The 19,890-nt window shown below is 35.2% G+C and overlaps 1 protein-coding gene across 1 annotated transcript in view; it reads left to right on the top strand.

Annotated features, from left to right (window-relative positions):
- Window positions 1-10,802: 10,802 nt before the first annotated feature.
- The window catches only part of LOC117340661 (serine-rich adhesin for platelets-like), a 30,762-nt gene continuing 21,674 nt past the window's right edge, over window positions 10,803-19,890 (top strand). The window contains 5 exon segments of the mRNA XM_033902426.1: window positions 10,803-10,964; window positions 12,504-12,597; window positions 13,275-13,416; window positions 15,576-15,672; window positions 18,968-19,051. Coding sequence (XP_033758317.1) covers window positions 10,877-10,964; window positions 12,504-12,597; window positions 13,275-13,416; window positions 15,576-15,672; window positions 18,968-19,051 — 505 coding nt within the window. The 5' untranslated portion in view covers window positions 10,803-10,876.

Raw genomic sequence — 19,890 nt, 5'->3', positions numbered from 1 at the left:
GATACGGATTGTTAACTAGTTAAATTTTTAAGGTTTTTTTTAAAGTGTTTATATTTACACTTTAAAACGTTTATAGTTTGTTTTCCATAAGTTAATTTGTTTTAAATTGTTTAAAAGTTAAAAATTTTCGTGATTGTTAAATAGTTAACCGTGTTTACGTGATTGTTTCAACATTTAACCCGGTTACTTGGTTTTACTTTAAAAATTTTTAATTATTTTAACTTTAAAACTGTTATAATTTTTACAATAACTGTTACTATAGTTTATTTAAAGGGTTTTCCGGTTTTACCGTTTACCCCTTTTTTTTTTTATACGTGATTTTAAAAAAAACCGTTTAAATGTTGTTTTCCCATTTAAAAGTTTACTATCTTTTGTTACATAGTTAACAGTGTTAACCTTTTGTTAAAACGGGGTTTTTTTTTTTTTTTTTGTTAAAACGTGTTTTTTTTAACTTTGTTCTACGTGTTGTTACGTTTAAAGTTTCCGTGATTGTTACAAGTTAAAAACGTTTTACAGGGTTTTTCAAATTTTTAAAAAGTTTTCGTGTTTTTTTTAAATAGTTTAAAAGTGTTTATCGTGTTTTTTACAGTTAAAAGGGTTTTTTGTTCCAATTTAAGGGGATTTTTTTTGTCACTTTTACACGTGTTTTTAACGTTTTTTAATTTTAAAGTTTTTTTAAAATTAAAATTTTAAAGGTTTTTTTTTTACATTAACCTGTTTAGGGTTGTTAAATTAAATTTTAGGTTTTTACCTAGAAAAGGGTTCTAACGTGATTGTTACACTAGTAAAACCCTTTACTAAGTGATTGTTTAAAATTTTTTAAAAGTGTTTTTTTTACATATTAACCGGTTTTAACTAGTTACACTAGTTAACCCTTTTTAAAACGTGATTGTTTCACTATTAACCGGGTTTACTGATTTTTTTTTAAAAAGTGTTTTACCTGTTTTACACTGTTAAAGTTTAATTTTTTACATGTTTAAGTGTTTGGGGGTTTTCATTTACTTTTAAAGTGATTTTTCCCCCTAGGTTTTCACGTGTTTACTATTTTAATTTAAATTTTTTTTAAATTTGGGGGGGTTTTTCTGTTTTTTTTTAAATGTTAAAGGTTTTTTACTATTGTTAACCCCAGTTAACACCTTTATTGTTTGTTAAAATTTAACGTTTTTACCGTTTGTTAAACGGTTTTTTAATTTTAAAACCGTTTTTTTTGTATTTTAAGGGGGTTTTTTAAAAAAGTGATTGTTACACTAGTTAAACTGTTAAATTATTTACTTTTTTTTTTTTGGTTAAAAATTTTTGTTTTTTTAACGGGGTTTACCTTTTTGTTACACTAGTTAACCGTGTTAACTGATTGTTACCAATTGTTTCCTTTTTTTTACCTTATTTTTACACGTTTTAAACGTGTTTTACATTTAAATTTTCCCCGGTTTAAACATTAAAACCCTTTCCGGGGGTTTTTCATTCCCGGGGCTTGGTTTGTTCCTAGTTAACCGTTTTAACTTGTTAAATTTGTTAAAGTGAAAAAATTTTTTTTTTTTTAAAAAAAAAAAAAAAGTTGTTTCCCCGGGCCCCGGAGGGGGGGTTCCTTTGGGAAAAACCTTTTGTAATTTTTAAAAATAAGGTTTTAACCCCTTTTTCAGAAAAAAATGGGGAAAGGGGCTTTTTTCTAAAATTCCCTCCCAAAAGGGAAAGGGCGGGAAAGGGGAAAAAAGGAATTTCCTTTTAAACGTTTTAAAAAAAATGTATTTAAACCCAATTGGTGAAAAATTTCAAAAGGGACGTTTTTTAAAAGGGGACTTCCCCAACCCCCAACGGGGCCCCAATGGGAAAAAGGGTAAACCCCTTTTAAAAGTCATTTTAAAATTATAGGTTTAAAATTTTTAACATTTAAAAAAACAGTTTTAATGGGACCGCCCCCGGCAAAGGGGGGGCCCCAAAAAAATTAAGGATTTTAAATTTTTCATTTAAAGGGTTTGAACCCCTTTTTCGAAATTTTGGGGGGGCGTTTTCTAAATGTACTTTACCCCAAACCAAAAAAGGGGGAAAGGGGAAAAAAAGGGGTTTTTTAAACGCAGTTAAGTTTAAATTAACCTTTTTTGAAAATCCCTTTAAGGAAAAAATTTTTTTATAATTTGTCTACCCCGGGGGAAGGGGGCCCGGGGGGGGGGTAAATTTTTTCTAAGTATTTAAAATTTATGTGTTTAACAATTTTTTTAAAAAATTTGAATTTAAAATTTTAAAATTGGGAAAACCTTTTCCCCGGGAAAAGGGTTTCCCTAAAAAATGAAAACTTTTTAAAAAAACCCCAAAAAGGGGAATGGGGGCCTGTTCCCTTTAAAAAAATTTTTTTTTTCCCTTTTAAAAGTTTTTTTTAAATGTTAACCCCTTGGGGGAAAAGCAAAATCCCAAAGGAAAAAAATTTAAAAACCCCAAAATTAATTTTTTTAAAATTTGGGGAAAACGGGAAAGGGAAAATTTTTGGTTTTTTCCTTTAAAAAGGGGGGGGCATAGAAACGGTTTTCCTTTTTTGTTCCCAGTTAAAGGGTTTTATGATTTTACAATTTAACATTTCAAGTAAATTTTTAATGTTAAAACCTGCCCGGGGGGCGGGAAAAGGGAAAAAAGGGGAAAAAATTAAAAAATTTATTTGTATTTTAATTAAAGGGGGACCCTTTTTTCAAGAACCTTTTCCAAAGGTTTACCCCCCGTTTTGGGGGGGGGGATTTTTAAATGTTAAATTTTTAAAATTTTTTTAAAAAAATTTTAAAAATTTGGGGAAAATTTTCTTTATTTTTTAAAAAAAGGGGCCATTCATTTAACTTTAAGTTTGTTAAAGAACCTTTTTAAAGGGTTTTTAAAAAACCGGTTTTTCTATTGTACCTGAAAAAGGAAATTTGCCCCCTAGAAAAGGTTTTTCATTTTACACTTTAACATGTTTAATTTACCCTAGTTAAAGTTACTTTATTTTAAAATTTTTTAAACCTTTAAAATTTTAATTTTTTACCCAAATTAAAAAAAAAATGATTTTACACAGGTAACCCTTTAAAAATTTTTTTTTAAGAACTTTTTTACTGATTGTTTCACTAGTTAACAGGGTTTTTTGTTTAAAAAACTTTTTATTTTGTTCCCTTTTTATTTTACACTTTAACCTGTTACTACGTGATTTTCACTATAAACGTGTTACTAAGTATTTACACTAGTTAACAGGTTTTTACTATTATGTTAAATAGTTAAAGTTTTTTGATTTTTTACACTTTTAAAAGGGTTATACGTGATTGTTACCCGTTAAACTGTTTTGGGTTGTTACAATTACCGTTTTAACTGATTTTTCATTAACACGTGTTACATAATTTTTTACAAGTTTCACTTTTTTTAAATTTTTGTTACACGTTTTGTATTTTAAATTTGTTAAACTTTTTTTTTTTTTAAAGTTTAAAATTTAAAAATTTAAAAGGTTTAAATTTTTACACTATTTTCACTTTACTTTCGTGATTTTTACAATTTAAAATTTTTTTTTTTTTAAACTGTTTAAAGTATTGTTACAAGTTAACACTGTTACACGTATTGTTAACTAGTTAACACGTGTTTAATGTTTTACTAGTTAACACGGGGTTTTTTCGTGATTTTACCCAGTTAACACGTGTTACTGTTTGTTCCCCCTAGTTTTTAATACGTGATGTTAAAATTAAAAGGGGAAACTTTATTTTTTTGTTAAAAGGTTATTATTTAAATAAATTTTAAAAATTTTTTAAAAATTTTTTTTTTTTTTCCCATTTAAATTTTTTTTTAAAAATTTTTAAAATGTTTTAAATATTAAAAATTTTAAAAGTTTTTTAAAAAATGTTACTAAAAAGTTTAAAAAGAACCCCGGGGGTTTCCTTTTTCATTTTAAAACCCTGTTTTTTAAAAGTTCCGTCTAAGTTATTTTAAATTTAAAAGTTTTAATTTTTAAAAAATTTTAAAAAACCCCAGAAGAAATTTTTAACTTGGACCAAAAAGGGGGCACTAGAATAGTTTAAATTTATTCGGATTGTTAAATTTAAATTTTAACCATTTTTCAAAACCGGAAACGGTTTTTATAAAATGACGGGCGACCCGGGGGGAAAGCCGGGCCCCTGGTTTTAAATTTTCCCCCAAATCCGGTTTTGTTTAATATTTTCCAATTGGTCAGAAACAACCTCGGGGAAGGGGAACAGATTTTGCATAAATGCTGACTCTGACCCCAAAGGGGCCAAGGGGCGGGATCCAATAGGGGAAATAGCGGTAATTCCTTTAAATCGCTACTAGTCATAAAGTTATGAATGGATTTCAACCCAATTTGGTCAGAAACATCCTTGGGGAAAGGGAAACAGATTTTGCATAAATGGTGACTCTGACCACAAAGGGGCCAAAGGGGCGGGGCCCAATAGGGGAAATAGAGATAACTCCTTTAAATCGCTGCTAGTCATAAAGTTATGAATGGATTTGAATCCAATTCGGTCAGAAACATCCTTGGCAGAAGAGGAACAGATTTTGCATAAATGGTGACTCTGACCCCCGAGGGACCAAAGGGGCGGGGCCCAATAAGGGAAATAGAGGTAATGCCTTTAAATCGCTACTAGTTATTAAGTTATCAATGGATTTGAACCCAATTTGGTCAGAAACATCCTTGGCAGAAGGGGAACAGATTTTGCCTAAATGGTGACTCTGACCCCAAAGGGGCAAAAGGGGCGGGGCCCAATAGGGGGAATAGAGGTAATTCCTTTAAATCGCTACTAGTCATAAAGTTATGAATGGATTTGAACCCAATTTGGTCAGAAACATCCTTGGGGGAAGGGGAACAGATTTTGCATAAATGCTGACTCTGACCCCAAAGGGGCCAAGGGGCAGGATCCAATAGGGGAAATAGCGGTAATTCCTTTAAATCGCTACTAGTCATAAAGTTATGAATGGATTTCAACCCAATTTGGTTAGAAACATCCTTGGGGGAATGCGAACAGATTTTGCATAATTGGTGACTCTGACCCCCGAGGGGCCAAAAGGGTTGGGCCCAATAGGGGAAATAGAGATAACTCCTTAAAATCGCTACTAGTCATAAAGTGATCAATGCATGCTTGTTCTAAAAACAATTCTTGAGGTCTTTCAGACCTTAGAGAGTCTGGACTTCATTAATCTTTAACGCAGTTCGGATTCCCACACTATAACCATATATAACATTGTTAAAGATTTACAAATAAAACAAATTGAATATGAACATTATTTTGACATTTGGTCTAATCCAACAAGGTGAGCGATACAGGCCCCATGGGCCTCTTGTTACACTAGTTAACACGTGTTACTACGTGATTGTTTCACTAGTTAACACGTGTTACTATACGTGATTGTTACACTAGTTAACACGTGTTACTACGTGATTGTTACACTAGTTAACACGTGTTACTATACGTGATTGTTACACTAGTTAACACGTGTTACTACGTGATTGTTACACTAGTTAACACGTGTTACTATACGTGATTGTTACACTAGTTAACACGTGTTACTACGTGATTGTTACACTAGTTAACATGTGTTACTACGTGATTGTTACACTAGTTAACACGTGTTACGACGTGATTGTTACACTAGTTAACACGTGTTACTACGTGATTGTTACACTAGTTAACACGTGTTACTACGTGATTGTTACACTAGTTAACACGTGTTACTACGTGATTGTTACACTAGTTAACACGTGTTACTATACGTGATTGTTACACTAGTTAACACGTGTTACTACGTGATTGTTACACTAGTTAACACGTGTTACTACGTGATTGTTACACTAGTTAACACGTGTTACTATACGTGATTGTTACACTAGTTAACACGTGTTACTATACGTGATTGTTACACTAGTTAACACGTGTTACTACGTGATTGTTACACTAGTTAACACGTGTTACTACGTGATTGTTACACTAGTTAACACGTGTTACTATGTGATTGTTACACTAGTTAACACGTGTTACTATACGTGATTGTTACACTAGTTAACACGTGTTACTACGTGATTGTTACACTAGTTAACACTTGTTACTACGTGATTGTTACACTAGTTAACACGTGTTACTACGTGATTGTTACACTAGTTAACACGTGTTACTATACGTGATTGTTACACTAGTTAACACGTGTTACTATGTGATTGTTACACTAGTTAACACGTGTTACTATACGTGATTGTTACACTAGTTAACACATGTTACTACGTGATTGTTACACTAGTTAACACGTGTTACTATACGTGATTGTTACACTAGTTAACACGTGTTACTACGTGATTGTTACACTAGTTAACATGTGTTACTACGTGATTGTTACACTAGTTAACACGAGTTACTATACGTGATTGTTACACTAGTTAACACGTGTTACTACGTGATTGTTACACTAGTTAACACGTGTTACTACGTGATTGTTACACTAGTTAACACGTGTTACTATACGTGATTGTTACACTAGTTAACACGTGTTACTATATGTGATTGTTACACTAGTTAACACGTGTTACTATACGTGATTGTTACACTAGTTAACACGTGTTACTACGTGATTGTTACACTAGTTAACACGTGTTACGACGTGATTGTTACACTAGTTAACACGTGTTACTATACGTGATTGTTACACTAGTTAACACGTGTTACTACGTGATTGTTACACTAGTTAACACGTGTTACTATACGTGATTGTTACACTAGTTAACACGTGTTACTATACGTGATTGTTACACTAGTTAACACGTGTTACTATACGTGATTGTTACACTAGTTAACACGTGTTACTATACGTGATTGTTACACTAGTTAACACGTGTTACGACGTGATTGTTACACTAGTTAACACGTGTTACTATACGTGATTGTTACACTAGTTAACACGTGTTACTATGTGATTGTTACACTAGTTAACACGTGTTAATACGTGATTGTTACACTAGTTAACACGTGTTACTATACGTGATAGTTACACTAGTTAACACGTGTTACTACGTGATTGTTACACTAGTTAACACGTGTTACTACGTGATTGTTACACTAGTTAACACGTGTTACTATATGTGATTGTTACACTAGTTAACACGTGTTACTATACGTGATTGTTACACTAGTTAACACGTGTTACTACGTGATTGTTACACTAGTTAACACGTGTTACTACGTGATTGTTACACTAGTTAACACGTGTTACTACGTGATTGTTACACTAGTTAACACGTGTTACTACGTGATTGTTACACTAGTTAACACGTGTTACTATACGTGATTGTTACACTAGTTAACACGTGTAGCTACGTGATTGTTACACTAGTTAACACGTGTTACTACGTGATTGTTACACTAGTTAACACGTGTTACTACGTGATTGTTACACTAGTTAACACGTGTTACTACGTGATTGTTACACTAGTTAACACGTGTTACTACGTGATTGTTACACTAGTTAACACGTGTTACTACGTGATTGTTACACTAGTTAACACGTGTTACTACGTGATTGTTACACTAGTTAACACGTGTTACTACGTGATTGTTACACTAGTTAACACGTGTTACTATACGTGATTGTTACACTAGTTAACACGTGTTACTATACGTGATTGTTACACTAGTTAACACGTGTTACTACGTGATTGTTACACTAGTTAACACGTGTTACTACGTGATTGTTACACTAGTTAACACGTGTTACTATACGTGATTGTTACACTAGTTAACACGTGTTACTATACGTGATTGTTACACTAGTTAACACGTGTTACTACGTGATTGTTACACTAGTTAACACGTGTTACTACGTGATTGTTACACTAGTTAACACGTGTTACTATACGTGATTGTTACACTAGTTAACACGTGTTACTATACGTGATTGTTACACTAGTTAACACGTGTTACTATACGTGATTGTTACACTAGTTAACACGTGTAGCTACGTGATAGTTACACTAGTTAACACGTATTACTACGTGATTGTTACACTAGTTAACACATGTTACTATACGTGATTGTTACACTAGTTAACACGTGTTACTATACGTGATTGTTACACTAGTTAACACGTGTTACTATACGTGATTGTTACACTAGTTAACACGTGTTACTATACGTGATTGTTACACTAGTTAACACGTGTTACTATACGTGATTGTTACACTAGTTAACACGTGTTACTATACGTGATTGTTACACTAGTTAACACGTGTTACTATACGTGATTGTTACACTAGTTAACACGTGTTACTACGTGATTGTTACACTAGTTAGCACGTGTTACTACGTGATTGTTACACTAGTTAACACGTGTTACTATACGTGATTGTTACACTAGTTAACACGTGTTACTATACGTGATTGTTACACTAGTTAACACGTGTTACTACGTGATTGTTACACTAGTTAACACGTGTTACTACGTGATTGTTACACTAGTTAACACGTGTTACTACGTGATTGTTACACTAGTTAACACGTGTTACTATACGTGATTGTTACACTAGTTAACACATGTTACTATACGTGATTGTTACACTAGTTAACACGTGTTACTACGTGATTGTTACACTAGTTAACACGTGTTAATACGCGATTGTTACACTAGTTAACATGTGTTATTATACGTGATTGTTACACTAGTTAACACATGTTACTACGTGATTGTTACACTAGTTAACACGTGTTACTATACGTGATTGTTACACTAGTTAACACGTGTTACTATACGTGATTGTTACACTAGTTAACACGTGTTACTACGTGATTGTTACACTAGTTAACACGTGTTAATACGCGATTGTTACACTAGTTAACATGTGTTATTATACGTGATTGTTACACTAGTTAACACATGTTACTATACGTGATTGTTACACTAGTTAACACGTGTTACTACGTGATTGTTACACTAGTTAACACGTGTTAATACGCGATTGTTACACTAGTTAACATGTGTTATTATACGTGATTGTTACACTAGTTAACACGTGTTACTACGTGATTGTTACACTAGTTAACACTTGTTACTATACGTGATTGTTACACTAGTTAGCATGTGTTACTACGTGATTGCTTTATTTGTTCAGTTATGATAGATAGTTATACAGCTTTCTGAAAACTTTAACACAAAACAATGCTTGAAAACTAATCGGTGAACATTAAATTCTTTTCTATTTCACCAACTGAAAAATTAAATAGATTTGACGATTTCACAATGTATATAGTCTATTGATAACACTTACTTGATACTTGCTTTAACTCTACGCGGCAATGACATGCTCGTAAAATTGGCGACAAGTTACAAAATCTCCGCAATTCGTTCCAAATTACTTGCTACAAAAATCTTAATCAGTGCATGTGCAATTTATTCCATTTTTTACTTGTGCCGCTCTTCAGGGATTCCCCTGAGGAGGGATTCCCCTGAGGAGGGATTCCCCTGAAGAGCGGCACGATGTAGCCGCGAAAGTACTAGGGAGACAGCAGATCTGTGTGTGACTTGTTATTTTATTATCATTAACCGTCTCATGGTCACTTTAAACTTTGTATATATATATATTATATATGTGTGTATGTGTGTGTATGTGTGTGTATGTGTGTGTGTATCAATAATACGGAAGTCATGGAGGCACTTTTTTAGTTGCCACTTATATATTAATTTTTTTTTTGCTGTTGTTTTTGATAATTCAGACACAACTTTGTTAGACTGTCAGGCAACCTTCAACTCTTTGACCAAAAGTTGTCATTTTGCTGCATATTTCTTGTTGAAAAAACAGCCGCATGAAGTAAGTAACAAATAAGAAGCAAGAAGTAAGAAGTAACAAATAAGCAGTATCTTTAATAAATGATAAAATTGAATCCCCTTTAGTCTTACCAGGGACGTATAATAAGATCTATAATCTAAATATGTCCCTGGTCTTACAAATGTACATTTTTTTTACCACGATTAACTTTACGTAAATCACAAAGTGTGTGTGCCCCCGACTATAAGATATAGGAGTTTCCCAACACATTGATAGAACTTTTCAAACACATACAATAAATTGTGTTATTTTAAGGTGAAATGGGAAATATTTCAGTTGTCTGAAGTTGTACCGTCACGTCCTCGGCTCCATAACCGCAGCCACTAAGGGGACATAACCAATGGTGCCCCGTAGAAAAAAACTACTTATGGCTTCCGTATAAAGTGGTTGGGGGTGATTCCCGTGGTGTCAAAGAATAGTAAAACATTAACTATATACTTTCAAGAATGGACACAACAAAGTAAATTTGATTGGCAACTGACATTAATGGTAATCGTCTACATCTACGGTGAAGGTATAGAACGACGTAATGTAACCGGAGACCTACTAAATTAATATATGTCTCTGATGTAACACACACGATAAAGAAACAGAACCTATAGCTATTAAATAAGCTCGCAGTTCTTTTCCACGTCTTTTGTGTTGTTAGGATAGTTTATGATTTGAAGCTTAAGTGACAAGTCCATACTAATATAGACATTTCCGTACTGGCTGGCACCTTGGGAAATAGGTCGGCACGTGAATCATTTTCTGAAAGCGGTGCCGCACCTACACATGTATCAGTTGAGATCCCTGCTCGTTTCTGAACCATCATTTTTGTTTAAACCTTTTTCCTCTTTTAAGATTTCCCCAACAAAGCCACAAGACCTTTTCAAAGCAATTAAATCCCTTGCCAATGTTACAATATTTTCGTAGGCTTAATCATTCACAATACCGGAAGGGAATTCCTTAGAGGTATTTTCCAGTGTTCAAAACGAGGCCGTATGCATATTAGTGACGTCATGACAGAAAATGGCGGCTACCAAGTCGAAATGGCTCCTTTATGTCTTAGCTTCGTAAATGTTGATTATGTCTGTGAACAGCACCCGTGAATTACACCATAATGATGCTCCACTACAACAGGCACATACGATTCCAGAAAGAATGGGTGAGGCGTCATTTTAAACTCATATTATTACCGGTTTTACGAACAGGTAACTCGGTCACTTGTAAACAAATGTTTGTCTCAAAGACTGCAAAAGACAAACAATTTGCTTGAGAGCATTTACAATTACGAATCTGTCTAGCACACACTTGTGGAATTCTTTATAATCTTTCGTTTAAGATGGTGCGGGTCAATGTCAGCACGGTAACATGAAAAGGGACGTGGGTAGTCTAGATTTCAAAAACTTGTTATAGATATTGCAATCCGTCACTCGTCAGAGAGGTCAAGTCGGTTTTTTGAACGACTTTTTAATCTAAATCACAAAAAACATGTAATTATGCACATTCCAGCATTTTAAAAACTGAAACATAACCCTCAAAATAATCAGTAACAGCGGATCAGCTGAACGTTCTACATAATACACACAGTGGTTATGTACAGACAGTGAAAACACAACAACAAAAAAAAACCCATAGAATCTGCTGAAGAAGCATTAGTAACCATGGACTGAACTGTTTCAGTATTATAACTGCTCCAATTTAATTAGCTTTTGTATAATCTATGTGAGGAAGCATTTGTATGATATTTGTGAGCATAGTTTCAAACCGATAGTATACGTACATATTGTCAGTTGTGAGGATCAGGCACATGAAATGAGAGGGATATAGGTCACTGTTTATCAACTGGTGATGTACTGAGATGACATTGACAATGCTTATGGTGAATTTGTACGCTCTAGGTGGAGCCAGAAATATTGGCATGTAAACAAGTCATTTAAACCAAGTACTATTCTATCATATTTTTATATTATTTATACCAGCTGTTAGAACAATATCTGATAGATTGAATCTTGAAGTATATTAGGTATAAATTGATTTATATGACTGACATCATATTCTCAATTTTGCCGTCAGCCGTATTGTGTGAAAACCAGATGGTGTGGTGTTTCTTGTCAGGTTTATTATACAACCTTGATATGAACATCCAGTCTTTTCAATTATAAATCAGTAAAAAAAACATCAGCACTGCATGATTAATATAATTTTTATAGCAAATAATTTGGAATAAATTAATCAAGTTTTCAAGGATCACCACAGATCAAGATATGAGTTTATTTTTCGATCATTTATCTGACCATGCCAGTTAGCTGGGAAGAGGCCTCTGCAATTGTGTGCAATTTTAGATATATTGACTGATTGTGATAAAATTTATGTATAAAAAGATATGACATTACAATTTACTCAGTTAGAATGATAAGTATATAGGATGGCAGTAGGATGGGTATGCATATTTTGGTCCTGACTGATCATGACCCGGGCCCCCTGCTGCAGGGTCGACTGATGGTTGAGGTCAAAAAGGGTGAAATTGTCTGAAATATTTCAGAACTCATAATCAGGTTACTGTTAAAAAATGTGTGTCTCTTGTATAGCGGCTTGCATTACTCCTTCCATCAACATCATGCACAAGACAAACATTTCAGGAAAACAGCTGAGGAACTCTGTTGCATACAAATTATTTTGTGGTATTTTGTAATTATTTCAGAAAATTTTCGTGAAAATGCTGTGACCATGAATGGAGACCTGGAAGAAGGAACACAGGGTCAGCTGTTTATCTGTCATCAGGAGGAAGAGGCCAAGTACGTATACCCATCACTATGGCGGGGGCAAGTCAAGTACCCATCACCCCATCACTGAGGGGGGGGGGGGGGGCAGGTCAATTACCCATCAATGATGTGGGGGCAGGTCAAGTACCCATCACTGATGTGGGGGCAAGTCAAGTACCCATCACTGACATGGGGGCAGGTCAAGTACCCATCACTGACGTGGGGGCAGGTCAAGTACCCATCACTGAGGTGGGGGCAAGTCAAGTCCCCATCACTGATATGGGGGCAGGTCAATTACCCATCACTGATGTGGGGGCAAGTCAAGTACCCATCACTGACGTGGGGACAGGTCAAGTACCCATCACTGATGTGGGGACAGGTCAAGTACCCATCACTGATGTGGTCGTCTGGACTGTTAAAACCCTATGTCTAGTTGGTTTGAAATACTTAAAAATGTTTAACCACTTAATTAATAAACTCTTTAAATGACATTTTTTCAATAACCAAGAGGCTCAGAGACCTGATGTTGGGCCTGAACTTTTCTTGGGTGAATAATTAGGAAGTTTCTTAAATTAAAATTCATGACCTTGACCTACATTCAAGTTCAGGGTCAAATATGCTGAATTTATCAAGAGGCCTAAAGACCTTATATTGAGTCTGTATATAGCATATATTAGTGTAAAATTACTTCTTTTTTTTTTATCTCGCAGTCCACTGAGGCAGAGGGAGAGAAAAAGAAGTGTACACAACTCAATGGAGAAAAAAAGGAAAGAAAAAATCAGATACTTCATAAACAAGATTGGAGAACTCCTGCCGCCTGTCGACAATGCAGAGAAAGAGAAAATTGGAAGGGTAGGCAGGACTACATATTAATGGCTCTAGTGTCCATATATATATATATAGACTACCAAAGGTTCAAGGGTAGCTGAAAAAATCCCAGAATTGCAAAAACAAAGACTGACAAATGTTAACTGACATTTATGTTTTAGCTTACATAGACGAGGTATACTCCTGGCGTCAGCGTCATCAGCATCTATAGACAGCTAGGTTAAAGTTTTTAGCTCACCACGACCAATAGGGGAAATAGAAGTTAATCATTTAAATCGCTACTACATGTAGTCATAAAGTTGCTAATGGATTTGAACCAGATTTAGTCAGGAACATCTTTTGGGGAAGGGGAACAGTGTTTGTATAAATTTTGACTCTGACCCATTAGGGGCCAGAGGGACGGGGGACCAATAGAGGAAATAGAGGTTATTCCTTTACATTGCTACTAGTCCTGAATGACTGAATTGATTTTCGTGAATGGTCTGGAGCACAGTTGGGCAAAGGAGATCTAATGTGTAAATGGAGGGTGTGGCTTTACTTGGGGGCCGGGGCTCAAAAGCAGATATTGAGGTAAATCCTTTAAATCGCTACTAGTTTAAACCCTTAAGATCCCCACCTGATAACCGTATATAGCATTGCTGGGAATCGAGATAAATACAATCCTGTTACAAATGTAGGCCCTGGGGTATTTCCTCACCCCTAGGGACTTAGTTTCTTTGATATATCTTTGAAACTGTTGAGATCCCCACCCCGTAACCATATATAGTATTGTTGGGCATAAAGAAATGAATACAATCATGATCTAAAAATAGGCCCTTCGGTCTTTCCCCACCCCTAGGGACTTAGTTTCTTGGTTATATGTTTGAAGCTGTTGAGATCCCCACCCCATAACCATATATAGCATTGTTGGGCATAAAGAAATGAATACAATCATGATCTAAAAATAGGCCCTGCGGTCTTTCCCCACCCCTAGGGACTTAGTTTCTTGGTTATATGTTTGAAACTGTTGAGATCCTCACATTGTTCGACATCAACAATATAGATATTAACAAATTGGACATGATCATTTTGACATTTAGTAAAATCCAGCCAGGTGAGTGATACAGGCTCTCTGGGCCTCTTGTTATAAAACAGTGTTGTGTCAATACTAATGAGGATATGAGTTAAGTAATTGACATGCATGTTTCTTGTGACGAGACCTTTCCTACAGTACTACATTTATGGACATGCTGACCATGACCTTTGACCTTCCTTGTGTTAGCTGTACAAGATAGAGCTTTCATATTGACATTTGTGTTTCTTGTAACAAGACCTTTCTATCTGTAATACATTTGTGAACTTGCTGACGTTGACAGTGACCTTTGACCTACTTTAAAATTTGTTTAACCCTGATCATGATCACTTGACCTATCCTTAATTGCTACTAGTCATTAAATGACCATAGCTTTTGATAGGATGTTAAACAATACTAAACTTAACAAACTAATCAGACCAGACCAGCCGATAAATTCTTGTTTATGATTTATGTTTGTCTGTTACAGATCGATACCCTTGACATAGTGGAGTGATTGGTACTTAGTTTATTTTTGTCTGTTACAGATCGATACCCTTGACATAGTGGAGTGATTGGTACTTAGTTTATTTTTGTCTGTTACAGATCGATACCCTTGACATAGTGGAGCGATTGGTACTTAGTTTATTTTTGTCTGTAACAGATCGGTACCCTTGACATAGTGGAGTGATTGGTACTTAGTTTATTTTTGTCTGTTACAGATCGGTACCCTTGACATAGTGGAGCGATTGGTACTTAGTTTATTTTTGTCTGTAACAGAGTGAGCGATTGGTACTTAGTTTATTTTTGTCTGTAACAGATCGGTACCCTTGACATAGTGGAGTGTGTGGTACTTAGTTTATTTTTGTCTGTTACAGATCGGTACCCTTGACATAGTGGAGCGATTGGTACTTAGTTTATTTTTGTCTGTAACAGAGTGAGAGATTGGTACTTAGTTTATTTTTGTCTGTAACAGATCGGTACCCTTGACATAGTGGAGTGTGTGGTACTTAGTTTATTTTTGTCTGTAACAGATCGGTACCCTTGACATAGTGGAGTGTGTGGTACTTAGTTTATTTTTGTCTGTAACAGAGTGACCGATTGGTACTTAGTTTATTTTTGCCTGTTACAGAGTACCCTTGACATAGTGGAGAAAGCATACGAGTACATACAGGAACTTCAAGTTACAACAAGCAGACTTCTGGAAGAAAATAGTGATGAGGTTCAAGGTAAATATTTATAAAGTGGATTCCACTTATCATAAATCAAGTATTATTATAATATCCAGCTCATAATAATATTTTTCCATGTACCAAATTTCCTTCCTAAATTAAGAAAAAACATCCTGTTTATCATTTTATGGTTCAACATGTATCATGGTTATCATAATAGTGTTTGTTGTTCTGAATTATGTTCTAAGCTGTTACCCAAGGTAAGTAGTCTTATTTGACACCTGGACAAGTCATTAATGCCACAGGCCTCCAGGCCCGGGTCCCAGCCCAAGATTTCGCATGTACACCTCTCCAACAGAAAATGCTAAGGTAAATTTTGAAAGCCACCTTACCTGACGTTTGTTGGTCATGGTTAAGGTCGTTGCTGACAGCTAGTAAAAAAGTCCAGCTGGAGTATAGATTCTGTTAAATTGTTGGTGGAGCTAGAATCTGATGTCAGATATAGGCTTTTTGCTGTAAATTACTAAAACAATTTTAGCTCATCTTTTCGGAGAAGAGGAAGAGCTACCGTATTTATTCTAATAAACGCCCCCACCCTAATAAACGCCCCCCACCCTTTTTTTGGAAAGAAAAATTCCTCAATTCGAGAAAAAGAACTTACCGTGGCACAGTTATATATCCATCCACATGTGTCCAGAGGTAATTATTTAAAGGATATCCAACATAAAACTAACACAAACCACAAAACAAAGTTTGTCACTTAGTTTTACACTGTTTTGGATACATATACACATGTTTCATGGCGTGAAATGGGTACATGTATACAACAGATCTCACAACTTACAAAAATTCACGCCCCCGGGGTGCTTATTAGAATAAATACGGTATGTTGTCACCCTGGCCTTGGCGTTGGTTTTTCAAATGTTAAGTTTTTGGTGCAAGTGTTGAAAGGCATAGTAATTTATGGTAATATGGTCCCTATGGGGGTTAAACTATCCCCTGCCGGAGTGAAGCTAACAGAACATTTTTTGGACTTAGAAAATGTTTGTGTTAAGTTTTTGGTTAAAGTGTTGAAAGTTATTATTACATCACTCAATAGTTGTACTAGGATGTTAATATTTGGCAATAGTGTCCCTCTAGTGTTAAACTATACCCTGCCTGTGTTAAACTAAAGATTTTTTTGGAAAAAAACAGATTCTTCAAATTTTTGGATTTTTTCTTTTTAAATCTGTTTTGAACATTTCTGCTTTAAGTTTTTGTTGCAAGTGTTGAAAGGCATTGTAATACATGGTATTAGCGTCCATGTGGGGGTTAAACTATTCCTTGCCAAAATTAAACTGAAAGATTTTTTTTTGGGGGAAAAAACAGTTTAGAAAAAAAAAAATTTGCCAGTGTTGAAAGCTCTTAACACATCATTTTATAATTGTACTAGGGTTCTGATATTTGGTATAAGAGTCCCTCTGGAGATGCACTATCCCTTCTTGGAGTGAAACTGGAAAAAAAACAATGTGAAAATGCTCACATTAGACAATTTATACAGTTCCATATTTTTCAAGGGAGACAACTCTCATTAGGATAATTTTTTATAAAAAAATAAAGGAATAGATCCAAAAGCAATTATTTGATATATTTTTTGTCGCTTTTTGGAGAGTTATTGTGATCACAAGAAAGAAAATATGCGGTCACTGGTAGCTAAGACAGGGCCACTTAATAGAGTTAAAATATATAGCAAAAATGGCTTGCCTAATAGAGATGGTCGCTTGGACAGAATGGACTGTATGTTGTTGTGAAGGTGTAGAGGTTGTTAGTTTGCCAGAACAAAGTATTTGAAATGGTCGTTCCTTGTGACAAGACCTTTATATTGATACTAGATTTGATTTGCAGACCTGCTGACATTGGCCATGAATTTTGACCTACTTTTAATCTAGTGCTGAATTTCAACCCACTTGTCGAGCTATGTTATCTTCTGACAACTCTTGTTGTTGTTCAGTGTATACATATATACCACATAATCACACTTCACGATACGACATACCACATAATCACACTTCACAATACACATACCACATAATCACACTTCACAATACGACATAATCACACTTCACGATACGACATACCACATAATCACACTTCACGATACGACATACCACATAATCACACTTCACGATACGACATACCACATAATCACACTTCACAATACGACATACCACATAATCACACTTCACGATACGACATACCACATAATCACACTTCACGATACGACATACCACATAATCACACTTCACGATACGACATACTACATAATCACACTTCACGATACGACATACCACATAATCACACTTCACGATATGACATACCACATAATAACACTTCACGATACAACATACCACATAATCATACTTCACGATACCACATAATCACACTTCACAATACGACATACCACGTAATCACACTTCACGATACGACATACCACATAATCACACTTCACGATACGACATACCACATAATCACACTTCACGATACGACATACCACATAATCACACTTCACGATACGACATACCACATAATCACACTTCACGATACGACATACTGCATAATCACACTTCACGATACGACATACCACATAATCACACTTCACGATAAGACATACCACATAATCACACTTCACGATACGGACATCACCACATCAATCACACTTCACGATACGACATACCCATAATCACACTTCCACGATATGACATACCACCATAATAACACTTCACGATACAACATACCACATAATCATACTTCACGATACCACATAATCACACTTCACAATACGACATACCACGTAATCACACTTCACGATACGACATACCACATAATCACACTTCACGATACGACATACCACATAATCACACTTCACGATACGACATACCACATAATCACACTTCACGATACGACATACCACATAATCACACTTCACGATATGACATACCACGTAATCACACTTCACGATACGACATACCACGTAATCACACTTCACGATACGACATACCACATAATCACACTTCACGATACGATATACCACATAATCCACACTCACGATACGACAAACCACATAATCACACTTCACGATACGACATACCACATAATCACACTTCACGATATGACATACCACGTAATCACACTTCACGATACGACATACCACGTAATCACACTTCACGATACGACATACCACGTAATCACACTTCACGATACGACATACCACGTAATCACACTTCACGATACGACATACCACATAATCACACTTCACGATACGACATACCACATAATCACACTTCACGATTGCATTTGTTATTGAATGTTTCAGTGGAAGAAATTGGGAAGCTGAAGTCTGAGATAGCAGCTGTTAAAAAGGAAAGAGATAGATATGCTGAACAGCTACGCCAAGGAGGTAGGAGGCTTATACAGGCAAACATATGTTACCATTGACAGGAGTAATGTGGGTTTGGGACCTACATTCAAGGTCACAGTGGTCAAATAGGCTATAGTCTTCATTTCCTCTCAATACCCAAGAAACACAGAGATTAGATATTTGGCCTGTAAACATGCTGGGGTGAAGGAATACCAAAATTGTTCAAAGGAATGACCTTGACATATATTCAAGGTCAAATGTTCAAATGTGTCAAAGTCTTTAAATGATGACTTCCAATAACTAAGAGTCTCTAGAGACCTGATATTGGAAGAGATTGATGAAGGGATACAAAAGTAATTCAAAGGAATAAACCTTGCCTACTCTGGTTAGCATTTGTATAATTGACCTTGATCAGCTTCAAAGTTGCATTAGAAGCAGTTGAGCGATACAGGCCTATTAGGCCTCCTGTTACCTCTACAAACATGGATTAAGAGTACACAATATAAATTGTGATTGTAATCTTTATGTTTATGTATGATAGATGCATTCTCCTTTTAGATCACCTGAGTCGAAGTCTCAAGTGACCTTTTCTAATTGTCTTTGGCTGTCGTCATGCATTGTCCATTGTGTGTCAACAATCTCCATTTTCAACTTCTTCTCCAAAACTGCTGAACCAAATTCAATTCCCTTTTGCGTGAGGTAAATCCCATGTTTGTATTCCCTAGTGTATTGTGGGATGCTGAACATCACTAGTGCTGTATTGGTTTTGTTGCCATGGGCTGAAGCTGTAGCACAAAGTGGCTTTGGTTGGTCAAAATTTAATTATTGGCCAATTCTGGCTAAATTGTGTGTATTAGGGGATGCCAACATCAGTGTAT

Source organism: Pecten maximus, chromosome 13, assembly GCF_902652985.1.
Source record: "Pecten maximus chromosome 13, xPecMax1.1, whole genome shotgun sequence".
In the NCBI taxonomy this organism is placed as follows: Eukaryota; Metazoa; Mollusca; class Bivalvia; order Pectinida; family Pectinidae; genus Pecten; species Pecten maximus.
This window is presented reverse-complemented; position numbering and strand designations above follow the sequence as displayed.